The sequence below is a fragment of the Rhinoderma darwinii genome, chromosome 7 (assembly GCF_050947455.1).
Source record: "Rhinoderma darwinii isolate aRhiDar2 chromosome 7, aRhiDar2.hap1, whole genome shotgun sequence".
Lineage (NCBI taxonomy): Eukaryota > Metazoa > Chordata > Amphibia > Anura > Rhinodermatidae > Rhinoderma > Rhinoderma darwinii.
Genome location: NC_134693.1, coordinates 89,013,948 through 89,033,610, shown reverse-complemented (window position 1 = coordinate 89,033,610; position 19,663 = coordinate 89,013,948). Strand labels below are relative to the sequence as shown.

General features: G+C 43.8%; 1 protein-coding gene and 1 long non-coding RNA gene across 2 annotated transcripts in view; one reads left to right on the top strand and one right to left on the bottom strand.

The window, feature by feature from the left end:
- The window catches only part of LOC142658013 (active regulator of SIRT1-like), a 22,174-nt gene extending 18,849 nt beyond the window's left edge, over positions 1-3,325 (bottom strand). The window contains exon 1 of the mRNA XM_075833654.1: positions 2,974-3,325. Coding sequence (XP_075689769.1) covers positions 2,974-3,117 — 144 coding nt within the window. The 5' untranslated portion in view covers positions 3,118-3,325. The remainder of the gene's footprint in view (positions 1-2,973) is intronic.
- On the top strand, positions 3,001-19,663 carry LOC142658014 (uncharacterized). Its single transcript, XR_012850016.1, has 3 exons — positions 3,001-3,376; positions 18,354-18,634; positions 18,873-19,663. It is a non-coding gene; the product is annotated as an uncharacterized LOC142658014 (long non-coding RNA).

Genomic DNA, 19,663 nt, shown 5'->3' with positions numbered 1-19,663 from the left:
TTTATTTTAAAAAAAAATATTTGTGTGTTTGTGTTTTGCTTTTATTTTTTCAAACTTTTTATTCACTATGGGGGATGCCATTTTTTTTCTTCATCTCTGTATGTCGATTAACGACACATACAGAGATGGAATACGGCACATACATCCCCATAGAGAATGCGAACGGGAGCCGTTCGCATTCACTATGGTGTACGCCGTCTGCGTGGGAACGGCGCATGCGCCGCTCCCACACAGTCCAAATGGAAGGTCTTCGACCGAGCGACACCCGGCGCCATTTTCTTGTGGACCGGAAGCCGCGGCCTGACAGTAAGATGACTACTTCCGGTTGCGGCTTCCGGACATGTGTTCTGAAGCAAGCACTAGGAGCGGAGGGAGCAGACAGAGCGTACGGACCGGAGGGAGCGGCGGCAGCAGGAGCAGGTAAGTTATGTCTGTGTATGTACGTGTTTTAGTGTGTGATTACCACTGTATGTAAGCCTACTACACTGTATTCGCTCAAAAAATGGCGGCACAGTGTAGGAGGCTTGAACATTCAATCCCCTCCTTTCTCCTGGCACTAGCCAGGATAAGTGAGGGGGAGATTCTGTGAGCTCACTAGAGCGTGTGTGTTTACACCAAATTTGCAGCATAAAGCAATGTGGTTGCTTTACCACATGCCAATGCTGAAATTTTGGGAATTGCTCCCTCTAGTGATCAGCACAGGGAAATGTTATAAATTAGAATCTAATCTATAATATTTCCTGACTTGTGAAAAAATAAAAAAAAATTATAATAATGTTTAATCATTTATACACTAACAGTTTAACTAAAACGGAACATATATGGACAGTGAAGTGAAGGACGTCTCCTGGAGCCGTCCTCTACAGGAAAGTAGGGGGGGGTGCTATCTATTGGGGGTGACTATGTACAAGGGTGTCTGTGTGGAATTATCTACAGAGGGCAGCGTGGGCATTATCTACAGAGGGCAGCCTGGAGCATTATCTACAGAGGGCAGCCTGGAGCATTATCTACAGAGGGCAGCCTGGAGCATTATCTACAGAGGGCAGCCTGGGGCATTATCTACAGTGGGCAGCCTGGGGCATTATCCACAGAGGGCAGCGTGGGGCATTATCCACAGAGGGCAGTGTGTTGAAAAAAATGTACAAATGAAATTCATCCAATTTTAAAACGGACAGGGAAAAAAAAAAAAAAAAAAAAGAAGGATGCAAAACGGGTCAAAATCGTCCGTTGGCCTGAAAAACTTGGCCCGGAACGGATGCAAAACGTCCGAGAAAAACTGACGTTTTTATCGATCGACACTCGGACCCGGTCGTGTGAATAGAGCCTTAAAGGGTCAATGACTTTCTTATTCACTACAAAACAACCAAGTTGGACGGTGCACAAAATGAATCTAAACATTTAAATCACTTTCACAATCTATATTTGATATCCGTTTTGCATGGCCATTAAAAAAAAAAGTGCATTTCATTTGTCAGGCTTTTTTGTCCCAACCCCCTGAAAACAACAAAAAGAAGGTCATTGTCATGATTGTTATACAGCCCCCCTGTAGATGATGCCACACACACACACACACACACACACACAGCTCTCCGGAGAAGGCACCTCCCCCTCCCTGTAGTAATCTTCCGGGACTGGTTCTGTATAGCTCTGTTCACATCTGCGTCGGGGTCCCTTTCTGACGTTCAGTCTGAGGTTTCCGTCAGAAAGCCACCCTGAGCAGACACAAACCGACACCGACGGAAACCAGAGGTTTCCATTTCCATCACCATCGATTTCAAAGGAGACGGTGGTTTCCGTTTGTCTGTTCTGTGCACCGAATAAGCTATTGCTTCCGGCAAAACGATGGATCCGGTGCACAAAAGAGACAAACGTAAACCACGGAAATTAATGGTGATGGAAACGGAAACCTCTGGTTTCTGTCGGTGTCAGTTTGTGTCTGCTCAGGGTCCCGTTCTGACAGAAACCTCCGGCGGAAAGTCAGAATGGGACCCCGACGCAGATGTGAACAGAGCCTAAACTTAAGACAGCCCCGTAAAATTTGCTGCAGTTGACAACAATGCCCCCTGTACTAGCGCCACACTACCCATATAATTCACATATAATACACATATACCCATACATATATACACATATAATTCCGCCTGAATGCCCTACACGCTCACTGATGCAGCGCTGCCTACTTCATATGGGGTCTCTAGTCTTCACGAGTTCTGCGAAGGCAGCGCGATGACATCCTCGTCACCTTCGCAGAACCCGTGAGACTAGAGACCACACCTATAGAGGACGGCGCTGCATCGGTGAGTATGTGTCATCACGCCGCCAATAGCCAACAAGGGAACCAATAATTCCCTTGCCTCTTGAACCACCATGTGATAGATCCGTTTTTAACGGCTGTTAGGGCCTGTTCACATCACCGTTCGTTTCCATTCCGGGGTTCCGTCGGAGGTTTCCGTTGCGGGGTTCACCCGACAGAAACCTCAGACGGAACCCCGGAACGGAAATGAACAGCGATGTGAACAGACCCTTACATGAATTCACAGCGGTTAAAAATGGAGCCATTGACTTCTATAGGGGCCGTCTAAACGGCCAAACATAGGACATGTCCTATTTTTTTGACGGCCAATATTCACGGGCCGTTAAAAAAAACGGCAGTGTAAATACACCCATAGAAAATCATTGACGACCGTTCAAAGATCGGCCGTTTTTCACTGTCGTGTGAATGTAGCCGTATAGCATGGTTAAACGAAACCAATGTAATACAAAAATAAGTCCAATATAACAATGATGTAGTGTCACAACTGCTGCGGAGACACAAATCCCAGCATGCTCTCTTGCAGATAATATGGTATGCTGTGAATTGCAGTTTCATATTAACTGGAGAACAGGTCGCAGATCGGTGCTATATACCCCAGTATAGATCAGGGCAGTTATGTGCCGTCGCTAGGCTGCTCTCCACATACAAACAATTCTCACCCCTGGATACAGGGCCCAGTATCTCCAGTCCTTTCCTGAGTAGCGCCGCGGACATGTTCTCCCCTCTACACAGCGATACAGACCACACGTGTGACTTCCATAAGCGGCTCCGACACCAATCACCAACAATTTCCGGCGTGGCATGGCGCACTTCCGTACATAAGCTTCTGGGTCTTATTTACTACCATAGAGTCTTGACACTTGCGCTAGAGTGACCCGGCTAAGTGACGTCAGCCGAGTGAGGGTGTGCAGTGATGTTGTATCACTAGGTGGCGATAGTAGCTAATGGAACCAGTGACTTGACAGAACGTGATGTAGTGGTGAAATGGGGCTTTATAGGAGGATCAGCTCATTTTCTTTGAAAGAATTTGGCGGCATTGCTAATATTAGGGCCACAACACCTGTAAGGAGGGAGTAGCTGGGAAGACGCTAGGTCACGCTCAGTGTTGGTTTTTAATCCCTTCTCGCTGCAGCCACTTTTAACCTTCCTGACGGAGCTTTATTATGACATGTGTCACTTTATGTGGTAACTTTGGAATGCTTTTACCTATCCAAGCAATTCTGAGATTATTTTCTCGTGACACATTGTACTCTAAGTTTGTGGCAAATTTTGGTCCATACATTAAAGAGGCTCTGTCACCACATTATTAGTGCCCTGTCTCCTACATAAGGAGATCGGCGCTATAATGTAGGTGACAGTAATGCTTTTTATTTAGAAAACCGATCTATTTGAAACCACTTTATTAGCGATTTTTAGCTTTATGCTAATGAGTTTCTTAATAGCTAAGTGGGCGTGTTTTTACTTTCAACCAAGTGGGCGTTGTACAGAGTGTATGACGCTGACCAATCAGTGACCAGTCAGCGTCATACACTCCTCTTCATTCATTTACACAGCAGCATCGCGTTCTTACTAGAACATGATGTGCAGCCACATACACAGACATTAACGTTAATCAAGTGTCCTGATAATGAATATACATTACCTCCAGCCTGGACGTCATGTGTATTCAGAATCCTGACATTTCTGAATCTTTTCTGTGAGATTCCAGCAAGCCACGCATAATCTCGCGAGATTTCGAGGTAAACGAGATTTCATTTCCCTTACTGGAAAGCTCACAGAAAAGATTCAGAAGTGTCAGGATTCTGAATACACATGACGTCCTGGCTGGAGGTAATGTATATTCGTTATCAGGACACTTGATTAACGTTAATATCTGTGTATGTGGCTGCAGGTCGTGTTCTAGTAAGAACGCGATGCTGCTGTGTAAATGAATGGAGAGGAGTGCATGAGGCTGATTGGTCAGCGTCATACACTCCCCTGTACAACGCCCACTTAGTCAAAAGTAAAAACACGCCCAGTTGGGCATTAAGCAACTCATTAGCATAAACCAAAATCACTAATAAAGTGGTAAAAATAGATCGTTTTTTTTAAATAAAAAGCACTGCTGTCATCTACATTACAGCGCCAATCTCCTCATGTAGGAGATAGGGCACTTATAATGTGGTGACAGAGCCTCTTTTAAGTATTTAATTGTGAAAAACACCACAATTTAGAGAAAAATTGCAAAAATTTGCATTTTTCTAAATTTAAATCTACCTGCTTGTAAGGGCTTATTCAGACGAACGTATAATACGTCCGTGCTAAGCGCGTAAAAAATCACGCGCGTCGCACGGATCTATGTTAATGAATGGGGCCGTTCAGACTGTCAGTGAAACGCACGACACGTCCTATATTTGCCCGTTTTTCGCACATCACGCACCCATTGAAGTCAATGGATGCGTGAAAACTGCGCACGGCACACGGGCGCACTTCCGTGTGCCGCGCGTGATGAGCGCTACAGTAGTCAAAACTATGAATGAAAACAGAAAAGCACCACGTGCTTTTCTGTTTAGGCTGGGTTCACACGACCTATTTTCAGACATAAACGAGGCGTATTATGCCTCGTTTTACGTCTGAAAATAGGGCTACAATACGTCGGCAAACATCTGCCCATTCATTTGAATGGGTTTGCCGACGTACTGTGCAGACAACCTGTCATTTATGCGTCGTCGTTTGACAGCTGTCAAACGACGACGTGTAAAATGACTGCCTCGGCAAAGAAGTGCAGGACACTTCTTTGCAACGTAATTTCAGCCATTCTTCATTGAAGTCAATGAAGAGCAGCTCAAGATTTACGAGCGTCAAAGACGCCTCGCATAATGCGAGGAGGAGCTTTTACGTCTGAAACGACACAGCTGTTTTCTCCTGAAAACAGTCTGTCTTTTCAGACATAAAAGGAAGCTAGCGTGTGCACATACCCTTACAAACATAAAAACAGAGTGTCATAATGATGGCGGCTGTGCGAAAATCTCGCAGCCACGCATAATATGCCGATGACACGTGGACTTTTTGCGCGCTAAGACAGATAGTAATACCACACTAAATAAATGCTAATTAACATTTACCATATGTCTAGATTGGCATCTTTTTTTGAACATCCTTTTATTTTTCTAGGACCAGTGGCGGATTAAGTAGACCATAGGCCCTGGGCTGTTACCCATAGTTGGGCCCCCCTTCTCCACCGCCGCCCTGTAACTATTGTTAACACTTCCTTTTTGTCCAGACATTAACAAATGGGTGTTACTACTCCCCTTGTCAAAAGGCTGTGTCCCCACATACTGACAGTCTCCAACCATCGCTGACAGTATGTAGGGACACATTCTCCTGACAAGGGGAATAGTAACACTTAGGGTATGTTCACACGAGGGCGTCCGTTACGGCTGAAATTACGGGGATGTTTCAGCCTGAAAACATCCCCGTAATTTCAGCCGTAACGGCATGTGCAGGCGCTTGAACACCGCGTCCATTACGGCCGTAATTAGCGCTGCTATTCATTGGAGTCAATGAATAACGGCTCCAATTACGGCCAAAGAAGTGACAGGTCACTTCTTTGACGCGGGCGTCTATTTACGCGCCGTCATTTGACAGCGGCGCGTAAATATACGCCTCGTGTGAACAGACAAACGTCTGCCCATTGCTTTCAATGGGCAGATGTTTGTCAGCGCTATTGAGGCGCTATTTTCGGGCGTAATTCGAGGCAAAAACGCCCGAATTACGTCCGTAAATAGGCCGTGTGAACATACCCTTATTTGTCTATCAGTCCTGGACTGCACAAAGACTTTGTGAAATACAAGGATTTCATATAATAAACATGTCAGTAGAGATGACAGATTGTCTATAAATCTAGTGACTCACAGGTGACAGTTTTTTTCCTTTTCTCCATCCAGTCCAGACTTCATGACGACTTTTCCCGGCCATGACCAATTTCTGCAGAATTTGCCACTCAGATGTCTTTGGCTCCTCACTTTTCCAACATTTCCACACCTATAAACAAAGATAATATTATCATGGTGCCACACACTGTGCCCCTAAATATAATAGCACCAAACACTGAGCCCCTGAATAAAATAGTACAAACACTGTGCCCCTAAATATTATAGCACCATAGACTGCGCCCCTGAATATAATTGTGTCAAACACTGTAGATAGCACCACACACAGCCCCCTGTAAATAGCGCTATACAGTCCTCCCCCTCTGTAAATAGCGTCACATAGCCCTCCCCCTCTTGTATATAGTGCTACACAGCAATCCCCCTTAGATATAGTGATACACAGCACTCCCTTCTATATAGTGCTATACAACAATCCCCCCTTGTATATTGTGCTACACAGCGTCTCCCCCCTTGGACCTGCAGCTCTTGTAATTGCTCAGTATAATGTCCCCCGTAGCTGCCCCCACAGTATAATGCCCTTCATAGCTGCGACACAGTATAATGCCCCCATAGCTACGACACAGTATAATATCTCCATAGCTGCTACATGGTATATTGCCTCCATAGCTGCGACACAGTATAATATCCCCATAGCTGCGACACAGTATAATGCCTCCATAGCTGCAACACTGTATAATGCCCCCATAGCTATGGCACAGTATAATGCCCCCATAGCTGCAACACAGTATAATGCCTCCATAGCTGCGACACAGTATAATGCCTCCATAGCTGCGACACAGTATAATTCCCCATAGCTGCGACACAGTATAATGCCTCCATAGATGTGACACAGTATAATGCCCCCATAGCTATGACACAGTATAATGCCCCCATAGCTGCGACACAGTATAATGCCTCCATAGCTGCGACACAGTATAATGCCCCCATAGCTGCGACACAGTATAATTCCCCATAGCTGCGACACAGTATAATGCCTCCATAGATGTGACACAGTATAATTCCCCATAGCTGCGACACAGTATAATGCCCCCATAGCTGCGACACAGTATAATGCCTCCATAGCTGCGACACAGTATAATGCCTCCATAGCTGCGACACAGTATAATGCCTCCATAGCTACGACACAGTATAATTCCCCATAGCTGCAACACAGTATAATGCCCCCATAGCTGCGACACAGTATAATGCCTCCATAGCTGCGACACAGTATAATGCCTCCATAGCTGCGACACAGTATAATGCCTCCATAGCTGCGACACTGTATAATGCCCCCATAGATATGACACAGTATAATGCCCCCATAGCTGCAACACAGTATAATGCCCCCATAGCTGCGACACAGTATAATGCCTCCATAGCTGCGACACAGTATAATGCCTCCATAGCGGCGACACAGTATAATGCCTCCATAGCTGCGACACAGTATAATGCCTCCATAGCTGCGACACAGTATAATTCCCCATAGCTGCGACACAGTATAATGCCTCCATAGATGTGACACAGTATAATGCCCCCATAGCTATGACACAGTATAATGCCCCCATAGTTGCAACACAGTATAATGCCCCCATAGCTGCGACACAGTATAATGCCTCCATAGCTGCGACACAGTATAATGCCTCCATAGCTGCGACACAGTATAATGCCTCCATAGCTACGACACAGTATAATTCCCCATAGCTGCAACACAGTATAATGCCCCCATAGCTGCGACACAGTATAATGCCTCCATAGCTGCGACACAGTATAATGCCTCCATAGCTGCGACACAGTATAATGCCTCCATAGCTGCGACACAGTATAATGCCTCCATAGATGTGACACAGTATAATAGCTATGACACAGTATAATTCCCCATAGCTGCGACACAGTATAATGCCTCCATAGCTGCAACACAGTATAATGCCTCCATAGATGTGACACAGTATAATGCCCCATAGCTGACACAGTATAATGCCCCATAGATGTGACACAGTATAATGCACCATAGCTGACACAGTATAATGCCCCATAGCTGCGACACAGTATAATGCCTCCATAGCTGCGACACAGTATAATGCCTCCATAGCTGCGACACAGTTTAATGCCTCCATAGCTGCAACACAGTATCATGCCTCCATAGATGTGACACAGTATAATGCCCCATAGCTGACACAGTATAATGCCCCATAGATGTGACACAGTATAATGCACCATAGCTGACACAGTATAATGCCCCATAGCTGCGACACAGTATAATGCCTCCATAGCTGCGACACAGTATAATGCCTCCATAGCTGCGACACAGTTTAATGCCTCCATAGCTGCAACACAGTATCATGCCTCCATAGATGTGACACAGTATAATGCCCCATAGCTGACACAGTATAATGCCCCATAGCTGACACAGTATAATGCCCCATAGCTGACACAGTATAATGCCCCATAGCTGACACAGTATAATGCCCCATAACTGACACAGTATAATTCCCCATAAGGGTATGTTCACACGGCGGGGGTCCGTAACGGCTGAAATTACGGGGATGTTTCAGCCTGAAAACATCCCCGTAATTTCAGCCGTACCGGCATATGCAGGCGCTTGAACGCCGCGTCAATTACTGCCGTAATTAGCGCTGCTATTCATTGGAGTCAATGAATAGCGGCTCCAATTACGGCCAAAGAAGTGACAGGTCACTTCTTCTACGCGGGCGTCTATTTACGCGCCGTCATTTGACAGCGGCGCGTAAATATACGCCTCGTGTGAACAGACAAACGTCTGCCCATTGCTTTCAATGGGCAGATGTTTGTCAGCGCTATTGAGGCGCTATTTTCGGGCGTAATTCGAGGCAAAAACGCCCGAATTACGTCCGTAAATAGGCCGTGTGAACATACCCTTATTTGTCTATCAGTCCTGGACTGCACAAAGACTTTGTGAAATACAAGGATTTCATATAATAAACATGTCAGTAGAGATGACAGATTGTCTATAAATCTAGTGACTCACAGGTGACGACGTAGTTTTTTTCCTTTTCTCCATCCAGTCCAGACTTCATGACGACTTTTCCCGGCCATGACCAATTTCTGCAGAATTTGCCACTCAGATGTCTTTGGCTCCTCACTTTTCCAACATTTCCACACCTATAAACAAAGATAATATTATCATGGTGCCACACACTGTGCCCCTAAATATAATAGCACCAAACACTGAGCCCCTGAATAAAATAGTACAAACACTGTGCCCCTAAATATTATAGCACCATAGACTGCGCCCCTGAATATAATTGTGTCAAACACTGTAGATAGCACCACACACAGCCCCCTGTAAATAGCGCTATACAGTCCTCCCCCTCTGTAAATAGCGTCACATAGCCCTCCCCCTCTTGTATATAGTGCTACACAGCAATCCCCCTTAGATATAGTGATACACAGCACTCCCTTCTATATAGTGCTATACAACAATCCCCCCTTGTATATTGTGCTACGCAGCGTCTCCCCCCTTGGACCTGCAGCTCTTGTAATTGCTCAGTATAATGTCCCCCGTAGCTGCCCCCACAGTATAATGCCCTTCATAGCTGCGACACAGTATAATGCCCCCATAGCTACGACACAGTATAATATCTCCATAGCTGCTACATGGTATATTGCCTCCATAGCTGCGACACAGTATAATATCCCCATAGCTGCGACACAGTATAATGCCTCCATAGCTGCAACACTGTATAATGCCCCCATAGCTATGGCACAGTATAATGCCCCCATAGCTGCAACACAGTATAATACCCCCTTAGCTGCGACACAGTATAATGCCTCCATAGCTGCGACACAGTATAATGCCTCCATAGCTGCGACACAGTATAATTCCCCATAGCTGCGACACAGTATAATGCCTCCATAGATGTGACACAGTATAATGCCCCCATAGCTATGACACAGTATAATGCCCCCATAGCTGCGACACAGTATAATGCCTCCATAGCTGCGACACAGTATAATGCCCCCATAGCTGCGACACAGTATAATTCCCCATAGCTGCGACACAGTATAATGCCTCCATAGATGTGACACAGTATAATTCCCCATAGCTGCGACACAGTATAATGCCCCCATAGCTGCGACACAGTATAATGCCTCCATAGCTGCGACACAGTATAATGCCTCCATAGCTGCGACACAGTATAATGCCTCCATAGCTACGACACAGTATAATTCCCCATAGCTGCAACACAGTATAATGCCCCCATAGCTGCGACACAGTATAATGCCTCCATAGCTGCGACACAGTATAATGCCTCCATAGCTGCGACACAGTATAATGCCTCCATAGCTGCGACACTGTATAATGCCCCCATAGATATGACACAGTATAATGCCCCCATAGCTGCAACACAGTATAATGCCCCCATAGCTGCGACACAGTATAATGCCTCCATAGCTGCGACACAGTATAATGCCTCCATAGCGGCGACACAGTATAATGCCTCCATAGCTGCGACACAGTATAATTCCCCATAGCTGCGACACAGTATAATGCCTCCATAGATGTGACACAGTATAATGCCCCCATAGCTATGACACAGTATAATGCCCCCATAGTTGCAACACAGTATAATGCCCCCATAGCTGCGACACAGTATAATGCCTCCATAGCTGCGACACAGTATAATGCCTCCATAGCTGCGACACAGTATAATGCCTCCATAGCTACGACACAGTATAATTCCCCATAGCTGCAACACAGTATAATGCCCCCATAGCTGCGACACAGTATAATGCCTCCATAGCTGCGACACAGTATAATGCCTCCATAGATGTGACACAGTATAATGCCCCATAGCTGACACAGTATAATGCCCCATAGATGTGACACAGTATAATGCACCATAGCTGACACAGTATAATGCCCCATAGCTGCGACACAGTATAATGCCTCCATAGCTGCGACACAGTATAATGCCTCCATAGCTGCAACACAGTATAATGCCTCCATAGATGTGACACAGTATAATGCCCCATAGCTGACACAGTATAATGCCCCATAGATGTGACACAGTATAATGCACCATAGCTGACACAGTATAATGCCCCATAGCTGCGACACAGTATAATGCCTCCATAGCTGCGACACAGTATAATGCCTCCATAGCTGCGACACAGTTTAATGCCTCCATAGCTGCAACACAGTATCATGCCTCCATAGATGTGACACAGTATAATGCCCCATAGCTGACACAGTATAATGCCCCATAGCTGACACAGTATAATGCCCCATAGCTGACACAGTATAATGCCCCATAGCTGACACAGTATAATGCCCCATAACTGACACAGTATAATTCCCCATAAGGGTATGTTCACACGGCGGGGGTCCGTAACGGCTGAAATTACGGGGATGTTTCAGCCTGAAAACATCCCCGTAATTTCAGCCGTACCGGCATATGCAGGCGCTTGAACGCCGCGTCAATTACTGCCGTAATTAGCGCTGCTATTCATTGGAGTCAATGAATAGCGGCTCCAATTACGGCCAAAGAAGTGACAGGTCACTTCTTCTACGCGGGCGTCTATTTACGCGCCGTCATTTGACAGCGGCGCGTAAATATACGCCTCGTGTGAACAGACAAACGTCTGCCCATTGCTTTCAATGGGCAGATGTTTGTCAGCGCTATTGAGGCGCTATTTTCGGGCGTAATTCGGGGCAAAAACGCCCGATTTACGTCCGTAAATAGGCCGTGTGAACATACCCTTACTGACACAGTATAATGCCCCATAGCTGACACAGTATAATGCCCCATATGTACGTACCTAATAAAAAAGAAAACATAATTACTTACCTATCCCGGTTCCCACGACGGTGGGGGATGCTTCTCCTCCTCTGCACTGTACTGTGAGTGACTCCATGCAGACAGGCGCGATGACATCACTACATCACGCCTGCCTGCACCGAGCCGCTCACGGCAGAGTGAATGCCGGGGCGAGGCTCCAGCATTCAACCCAACTGAATCTGCGTCCTGCGGACGCAGATTCAGTTGGAAGCGGGCAGCGCGGCACCCTGGCAGCCTCGGGCCCCGGGCGACCGCCCGATCCGCCCATATTATAATCCGCCATTGTCTAGGACGTTACAAGGCTTAGAACTTTAGTAGAAATTTCTCCCGTTTTCAAGAAAATGTAAAAATACTATTTTTACAGGTGCCAGTTCAGTTCTGAAGTGGCTTTGAGGGGCCTATACAATAAAAACCCTCATAAGTCACCCCATTTTAAAAACTTCACCCCCTCAAGGTATTCAAAACAGCATTTAGAAAGTTTCTTAACCCTTTAGGCTTCTCACAAGAATGAAAGCAATGTAGAGGTGAAATTTACCCAAAAAAAAATTCTTGCAGAAATTCATATTTAACCCCTTCACGACCAGCCCACGTAGATTAATGGGCTGCCGTGCTGGGCTTTTGTCCTGCAGCCCGTTAATCCACGTGCTGTGAGAACAGAGTGCACAGCGCTCTCCCTGTGCTCTGAATCTCTCAGCACACGCTGCTACTAGCAGCCTAAGTGCTGAGGCTCCATGCACACGACAGCAAAAAACCTCCGTTTTTGCGGACCGCAATTGCGGTCCGCAAAAACGGAGCCATTCACTTTCATTGAACACTGACACCTTTCCGTAGCACCACGGAAGGGTGTCAGTGCCGTGGAAATGTTCCGGGAATTATGGAACATGTCCGTTCTTTCGCATTTTGCGGGCCGTGCTCCCATACTTTGTACGGGAGCACGGCCCGAAAATGCGGCTGTCAGTCAGCGGCCAGCCGTGCCCGCAAGCGCGGGCTGTGATTGAGGGCACGGTCGTGTGCATGGGGCCTGAGATAAGACATCAGGACCGGATTGGTGTCGGTCCCGATGACGTGATCACCATGATAAAGCTATCATGGTGTTCACAGCAAAGTTTGTTGCAGCAACAAACTTTCGTGCTGTTTGTTACAATGTTTCTCCTCCCTCCCTGCCAGATCGTTCTGAGACAGTGGGGGAGAAGAAGCTGTGCAGGTATAAAGACACAATGACTGTGAAACACAAAAACACCTCCACATAGATAGTTTAGTTTAGGCAGCTAGTTATAGTTTAGGTAGATAGTACTCAGATTAGGGCAATAAATTAGTTAATTGATAATCAATTAGGGCTTATAATGTGTGAGTGTATATATATATATATATATATATATATATATAAAATTATAGCTATATATATATATATATATATATATTTATATACTGTGTGTGTGTGTGTGTGTGTGTGTGTGTGTGTGTGTGTGTGTGTGTATATATATATATATATATATATATATATATATACATGTCTATATTATATATGTGCATATATATATATATATATGCATACACATATATATACACATATACACACGTAATATATATTATATATAGACATATATTTGAAATTTGTTAATACAAAAAATTTATAATTAGGGATGTTATATATCTATAACATCATATAGATATATACGTACATGTAATATATACTCATGCACACATTTACTTATATAAATCTCTTCATATATTTTACACGTCTGTAAATTCTAAATACATTGATTCATTGTTAGGCTGTGTTCACACAGAGTTTTTTGCAGGAGGAAAATTCCTCCTGCAAAAACTGCTCCAGGTGTTTTTTGCACAGTGGTTTTGCAAAAACTCGTCAAAACACTCGTCGAGGTGTTTTCTTTACCCTCCTGACTGATTGAAATGGGGTTTTGGAGGCGGAAACCGCCTCAAGATAGGTTATGTCGCTTCTTTTTACCGCGATGCGTTTTTTTTGCTCACGGTAAAAAGGCTCGTCCAACTCCCTTTGAAATAAATGGGAGACATTTTCGGGCGGTTTTTTAAGAGTTTTGCAGAGCGGTTTCCACGCCAAAAAACTCAGTGTGAACAGGGACTTAGGGTTGTCCATAAATTTATTGATCAATGGATTAGTGGACTTTTTCTTTGTTACTTTTATTAAAACTGTTGCAAAAAATAAGTAAAAAAAAAAATACATAAAAAAATGGCACGCAAGTTATATACCACTGAAGAGGCATTTGCTCTCTTGGATTCTGATAGTGAATGTCACTTTTGGGTGGTTTCCGCTGTTTTGGTCCCTCCAGGGCGTTGCAAATGCGACATGGCACCGAAAACCATTATAGCAAAATTTGAGCTCCAAAACCCAAATGGCGCTCCTTCCCTTCTGAGGGCTGTAATGTGTTCAAATATAAGTTTATGACCACATATGGGGTATTGCAGTAATCAGGATAAATTCCTTTACAAATGTTGGGGTGCTTTTTCTCCTTTATTACTTGCGAAAATTAAAAATGTCTATGTTTCTTCAGAAGATTTTCATTTTCACAGACTAACGCCAATAAATTCAGCAAGAAACCTGTGGGTTTAAAATGCTCACTATACAACTAGATAAATTCCTTGAGGGGTGTAGTTTCCAAAATGGGGTCACTTTTTGGGGGTTTCCGCTGTTTAGGTACCATCTTCAAACCAGACATGGAGCCTAAGGCTGGGTTCACACGACCTATTTTCAGACGTAAACGAGGCGTATTATGCCTCATTTTACGTCTGAAAATAGGGCTACAATACGTCGGCAAACATCTGCCCATTCATTTGAATGGGTTTGCCGACATACTGTGCAGACGACCTGTCATTTACGCGTCGTCGTTTGACAGCTGTCAAACGACGACGCGTAAAATGACTGCCTCGGCAAAGAAGTGCAGGACACTTCTTTGCAACGTAATTTCAGCCATTCTTCATTGAAGTCAATGAAGAGCAGCTCAAGATTTACGAGCGTCAAAGACGCCTCGCATAATGCGAGGAGGAGCATTTACGTCTGAAACGACGCAGCTGTTTTCTCCTGAAAACAGTCTGTCTTTTCAGACGTAGAACGTAGCTAGCATGTGCACTAAAATATATTGTAATAAAAAGGAGGCTTCAAAATCCTCTAGGTGCTCCTTTGCTTCTGAGACCGGTGTTTCAGTCCAATGGGACACTAGGGCCACAAGTGGTATATTTTTAAATACTGCAGAATCTGGGCAATAAATATTGAGTTGTGTTTCTCATGTAAAACCTTCTGTTACAGAAATTTTTCTATTACAAATGAAGTTCTGCAAAAAAAATTACATTTGTAAATTTCACCTCTACTTTGCTTTAATTCCTGTGAAATGCCTAAAGGGTTAAGAAACTTTCTGAATGCTGTTTTGAATACTTTGAGGGGTGAAGTTTTTAAAATGGGGTGATTTATGGGGAGTTTCTAATATATAAATCCCTCAAAGCCACTTCAGAACTGAACTGGTCCATGAAAAAATAGGTTCTGAAAATTTCTTGAAAATGTGAGAAATTGCTGCTAAAGATCTAAGGGTATGTGCACACACACTAATTACGTCCGTAATTGACGGACGTATTTCGGCCGCAAGTACCGGACCGAACACAGTGCAGGGAGCCGGGCTCCTAGCATCATAGTTATGTACGATGCTAGGAGTCCCTGCCTCGCTGCAGGACAACTGTCCCGTACTGAAAACATGATTAAAGTACGGGACAGTTGTCCTGCAGCGAGGCAGGGACTCCTAGCATCATACATAAGTATGATGCTAGGAGCCCGGCTCCCTGCACTGTGTTCGGTCCGGCACTTGCGGCCGAAATACGTCCGTCAATTACGGACGTAATTAGTGTGTGTGCACATACCCTAAGCCTTGTAACGTCCTAGAAAAATAAAAGGACGTTCAAAAAACTATGCAAATATAAAGTAGACAAATGGGGGATGTTAACTTGTAACGAGTTTGTGTGGTATTATCTGTTTTGCAAGCAGATACATTCAAATTTAGAAAAATTAAATTTTTTGCAAATTTTCTCTAAATTTTGGTGTTTTTAACAAATAAATACTGAATTTATCGACCAAATTTTTTCACATTCGTAAAGTACAATATGTAACGAGAAAACAATTTCTGAATCGCTTGGATAGGTATAAGCATTGCCATGCTATTACCACATAAAGTGACACATGTCAGATTTGAAAAAATCGCCTGCTTCCACAAGGCCAAAACAGGCTGTGTCCTGAAGGGGTTAATCAATTTTTTTCTGTAACACAGAAGGTTTTACCTGAGAAATGCAACTCAATATTTATTGCCCTGATTCTGCACTTTTTAGAAATATCCAACATGTGGCCCTAGTGTGCTAATGGACTGACAGGCCTCATATGCAAAGGATCACCTAGTGTATTTTGGGGCCTTCTTTTTGTTAGAATATACTTTAGGCACCATGTCAGGTTTGAAGAGGTCATGTGGTGCCAAAACAAAAGAAACACCCCCCAAAATACCCCATTTGGGAAACTACACCCCACAAGGAATTCATCTAGGGGTTTAGTGAGCATTTTGACCCCACATGTGTTTCATAGATTTTATTAGAATTTGGACGTGAAAATGAAAAATGTAATTTTTTTTCCAATAAGATGTAATTTTAGCTAAAAAAAAAACACCAATGTCCACAAGGAATAAAGAAGAACAAGCCCCCTAAAACCTGTAAAGCAACTTCTCTGATGTATGGAAATATGTGGGCAAAAACTGCAGTTTGTGCACATGGCAGGGCTCAGTATAGAATAAGCGCCATTTGGCTATTGGAGCACAGATTTTGCTGGATTGGTTTTTCTGCACCATGTCGCATTTTCAAAGCCCCTGTGGGACCAAAACAGTGTAAATTACCAAAAAGTGACTCCATTTGGGATACTACACCCCTTGAGGAATTAATCTAGGGGTGTAGCGAGCATTTTGACCCCACAGGTGTTTCGTCGATTTTATTAGAATTAGGCAGTGAAAATAAAAGTTACATTTTTTCCCAATAAGATGTAACTTTAGTTCAAATTTTTTAATTCTCTCAACAAATAAGGTAGAATAGGCACCCCAACATTTGTAAAGCAATTTCTCCCAAGTACGGCAATACCCCATATGTGGTCATAATCTGCTGTTTTGGCACACAGTAGGGCTCAGAAGGGAAGGAGCGCCATTTGGCTTTTGGAATGCAGATTTTGCTGAATTGGTTTCTGGGCGCTATGTTGCATTTGCAAAGCCCCTGTGGGATCAAAACAGTGGTCACACTCTGCACCTTTGCCATTTGGGGAATTTCGCTGGGAAAGTGTTGTCCTGGTATAATACGGACACCCTCGCTTCCAGCAGATCTGTTTGGGCCCTTCCTGGTTCCCTAATTTTGTGGCCTTGATAAATCGCCTTTTGAAACAGAAGAAATTTTCCCGTTGGGCCTGCACAACTGCATTTTCTTTCCTGACATATTGGAGCATTAGGGTGTATTCACATCAGCGTTAGTTTCCGCTGAGGGGTTCCGTCGGAGGTTTCCGTCTGGTTAACCCCTCAGTGGAATGTCAAATGTAAACATCAGCTTCTGTTTTCCTCACCATTAAACTCAATGGTGACGGAAACTTAGCTAATGGTTTCCGTCTGTCACCAGTCGACTTCGCTATTGATTCCGTCCAAATCAACGGAACCCTGTCACAATGGTGACAGACGGAAACCATGAGGGAAACGGAAGCTAAGGTTTCAATTTGCCTTTCCGCTGAGGGGTTAACCCGACGGAAACCGCAGACGGAACCCCCCCCCCCCCAATGGAAGAGCAACGCTGATGTGAACAGGCCCTTAGTGACGGACATTCAGGTTTTTTTTTTAAGTTGGTTCACTAAATTTTACATAGCGTAGCTTTATAGTTTTAGTCTAAAGTTACTGCAGTATAATTTTTATACTACAGTTTTTTTATTACGAATACATAAGGTTACAAATTTAGCATCAGTTAGGCTTCGTTCACTGCTTGACGGATGCCACACTGATTGCAACGTGATGTAAAATATCTTGTTTTTTGATTGATCAGTTTAACGGATCCGTCAAAAAAACGGACACTTTCTCTCAGTTTGCCATCAGTTATACTCCGTTGTAACGGATAAGTTTGTTTGTATTGTTTTGTCTAGAAGGACTATAAAAACCAGAACAAATTCCAAGAACTTCAGTCTGGACAAGATATTTTCAGAGGAGAGTACATTCTGTTTCTGCTCCAGATTTTCCTGTTCTGCACTTTCAACATGTTTCCTGCTTATCTAATTTTCAGTTTTGATGTGTGGATCTTGAGGATGAGGAGGAGAAATTTGGAGAGGGAGAGACGGCGACGGAGATATTGGGTCCACTCCATAACTTCGACAAGGATGACCAGCGGTGTTTATTCTACCTTATACCGTAATCTCTGCGAACATCCAGACAAGTTTAGTGACTACCTGCGCATGAGTGTTTCAAGTTTTGACCATCTCCTGCAGCGTGTTTCGCAATGACTTTAGAGAGAAGACACTTCCGTAAGAGCATTCCACCAGATGACCGGCTAATCGTTACCCTGTGGTAAGTTTAAATCTTTAAAACAAAAAAAATTATTTAATGATTTATTTTATGGGCAGTGCTATTTTGCTGTAGATCTTCAAAGAGAAATTACAGCAAGAAGGAAAAGCAATGTATTATAAATGACAAAGAATATTTCTATAATGACACGTTTGATTCTTTCAACTGTGTTTTCTTAAATTTTTATTGTTTTATTCTGCGTTTTATATATTTTTCTCTTATTTCTGTTTTTCCTTTAAAGTTTTTGGCAACAGGAGAAAGCTTCTCATCCCTTCATTTTCAATTTAGACTTGGGAAGTCTACTATTTCATACATCGTGCGGGACACATACCAAGCCTTATGGGATGTACTACGTGATGACTATATTCCGCATCCCTCTACCCAGCAATGGAAGTTGCAGACAAGTTTTTGGAGGTCATGCAATTCCCAAACTGTGTTGGTGCTATGAATGGAAAACATATTTGGAAACAGAAGACTTCAGGAACTGGATCGGAGTACTTAAATTACAAGAAGTACTTTTCCATTATTGTTATAGCCATTGCAGATGCAGAATATCGATTTGTTGCTGTGGATGTTGGGTCATTTGGCCAAACAAATGACTCCAGCATATTGAAGAACTTTGGATTACCTTCACCAATGACATCTGGGAATGATGGACCTCCAATGCCCTTTGTTTTTGTTGGCAATGAGGCCTTTCAGATGTGTGGCAACTTGTTTAAACCATACGCCAGCCGTGCGCTCAACTACAAGAAGCAAATTATCAACTATAGACTTACAAATACAATGACAATGAATACAATGTTTTTTGGGTATTTCAGTAGATTAATCACACGGAACACAGTTTGTCCAATTTAACCCCTTAATGACCGGGCATGTTTGTACCTTAATGACCAAGCCAGATTTGTCAAATCTGGTATGTCTGACTTTATCAGAGAATAACTCTGTGAAAGTTTTGAATATCCAAGTAATTCTGACATTGTTTTTTCGTCACATGTTGTACTTTATTTTAGTGGTAAAAGTAGACTGATACGA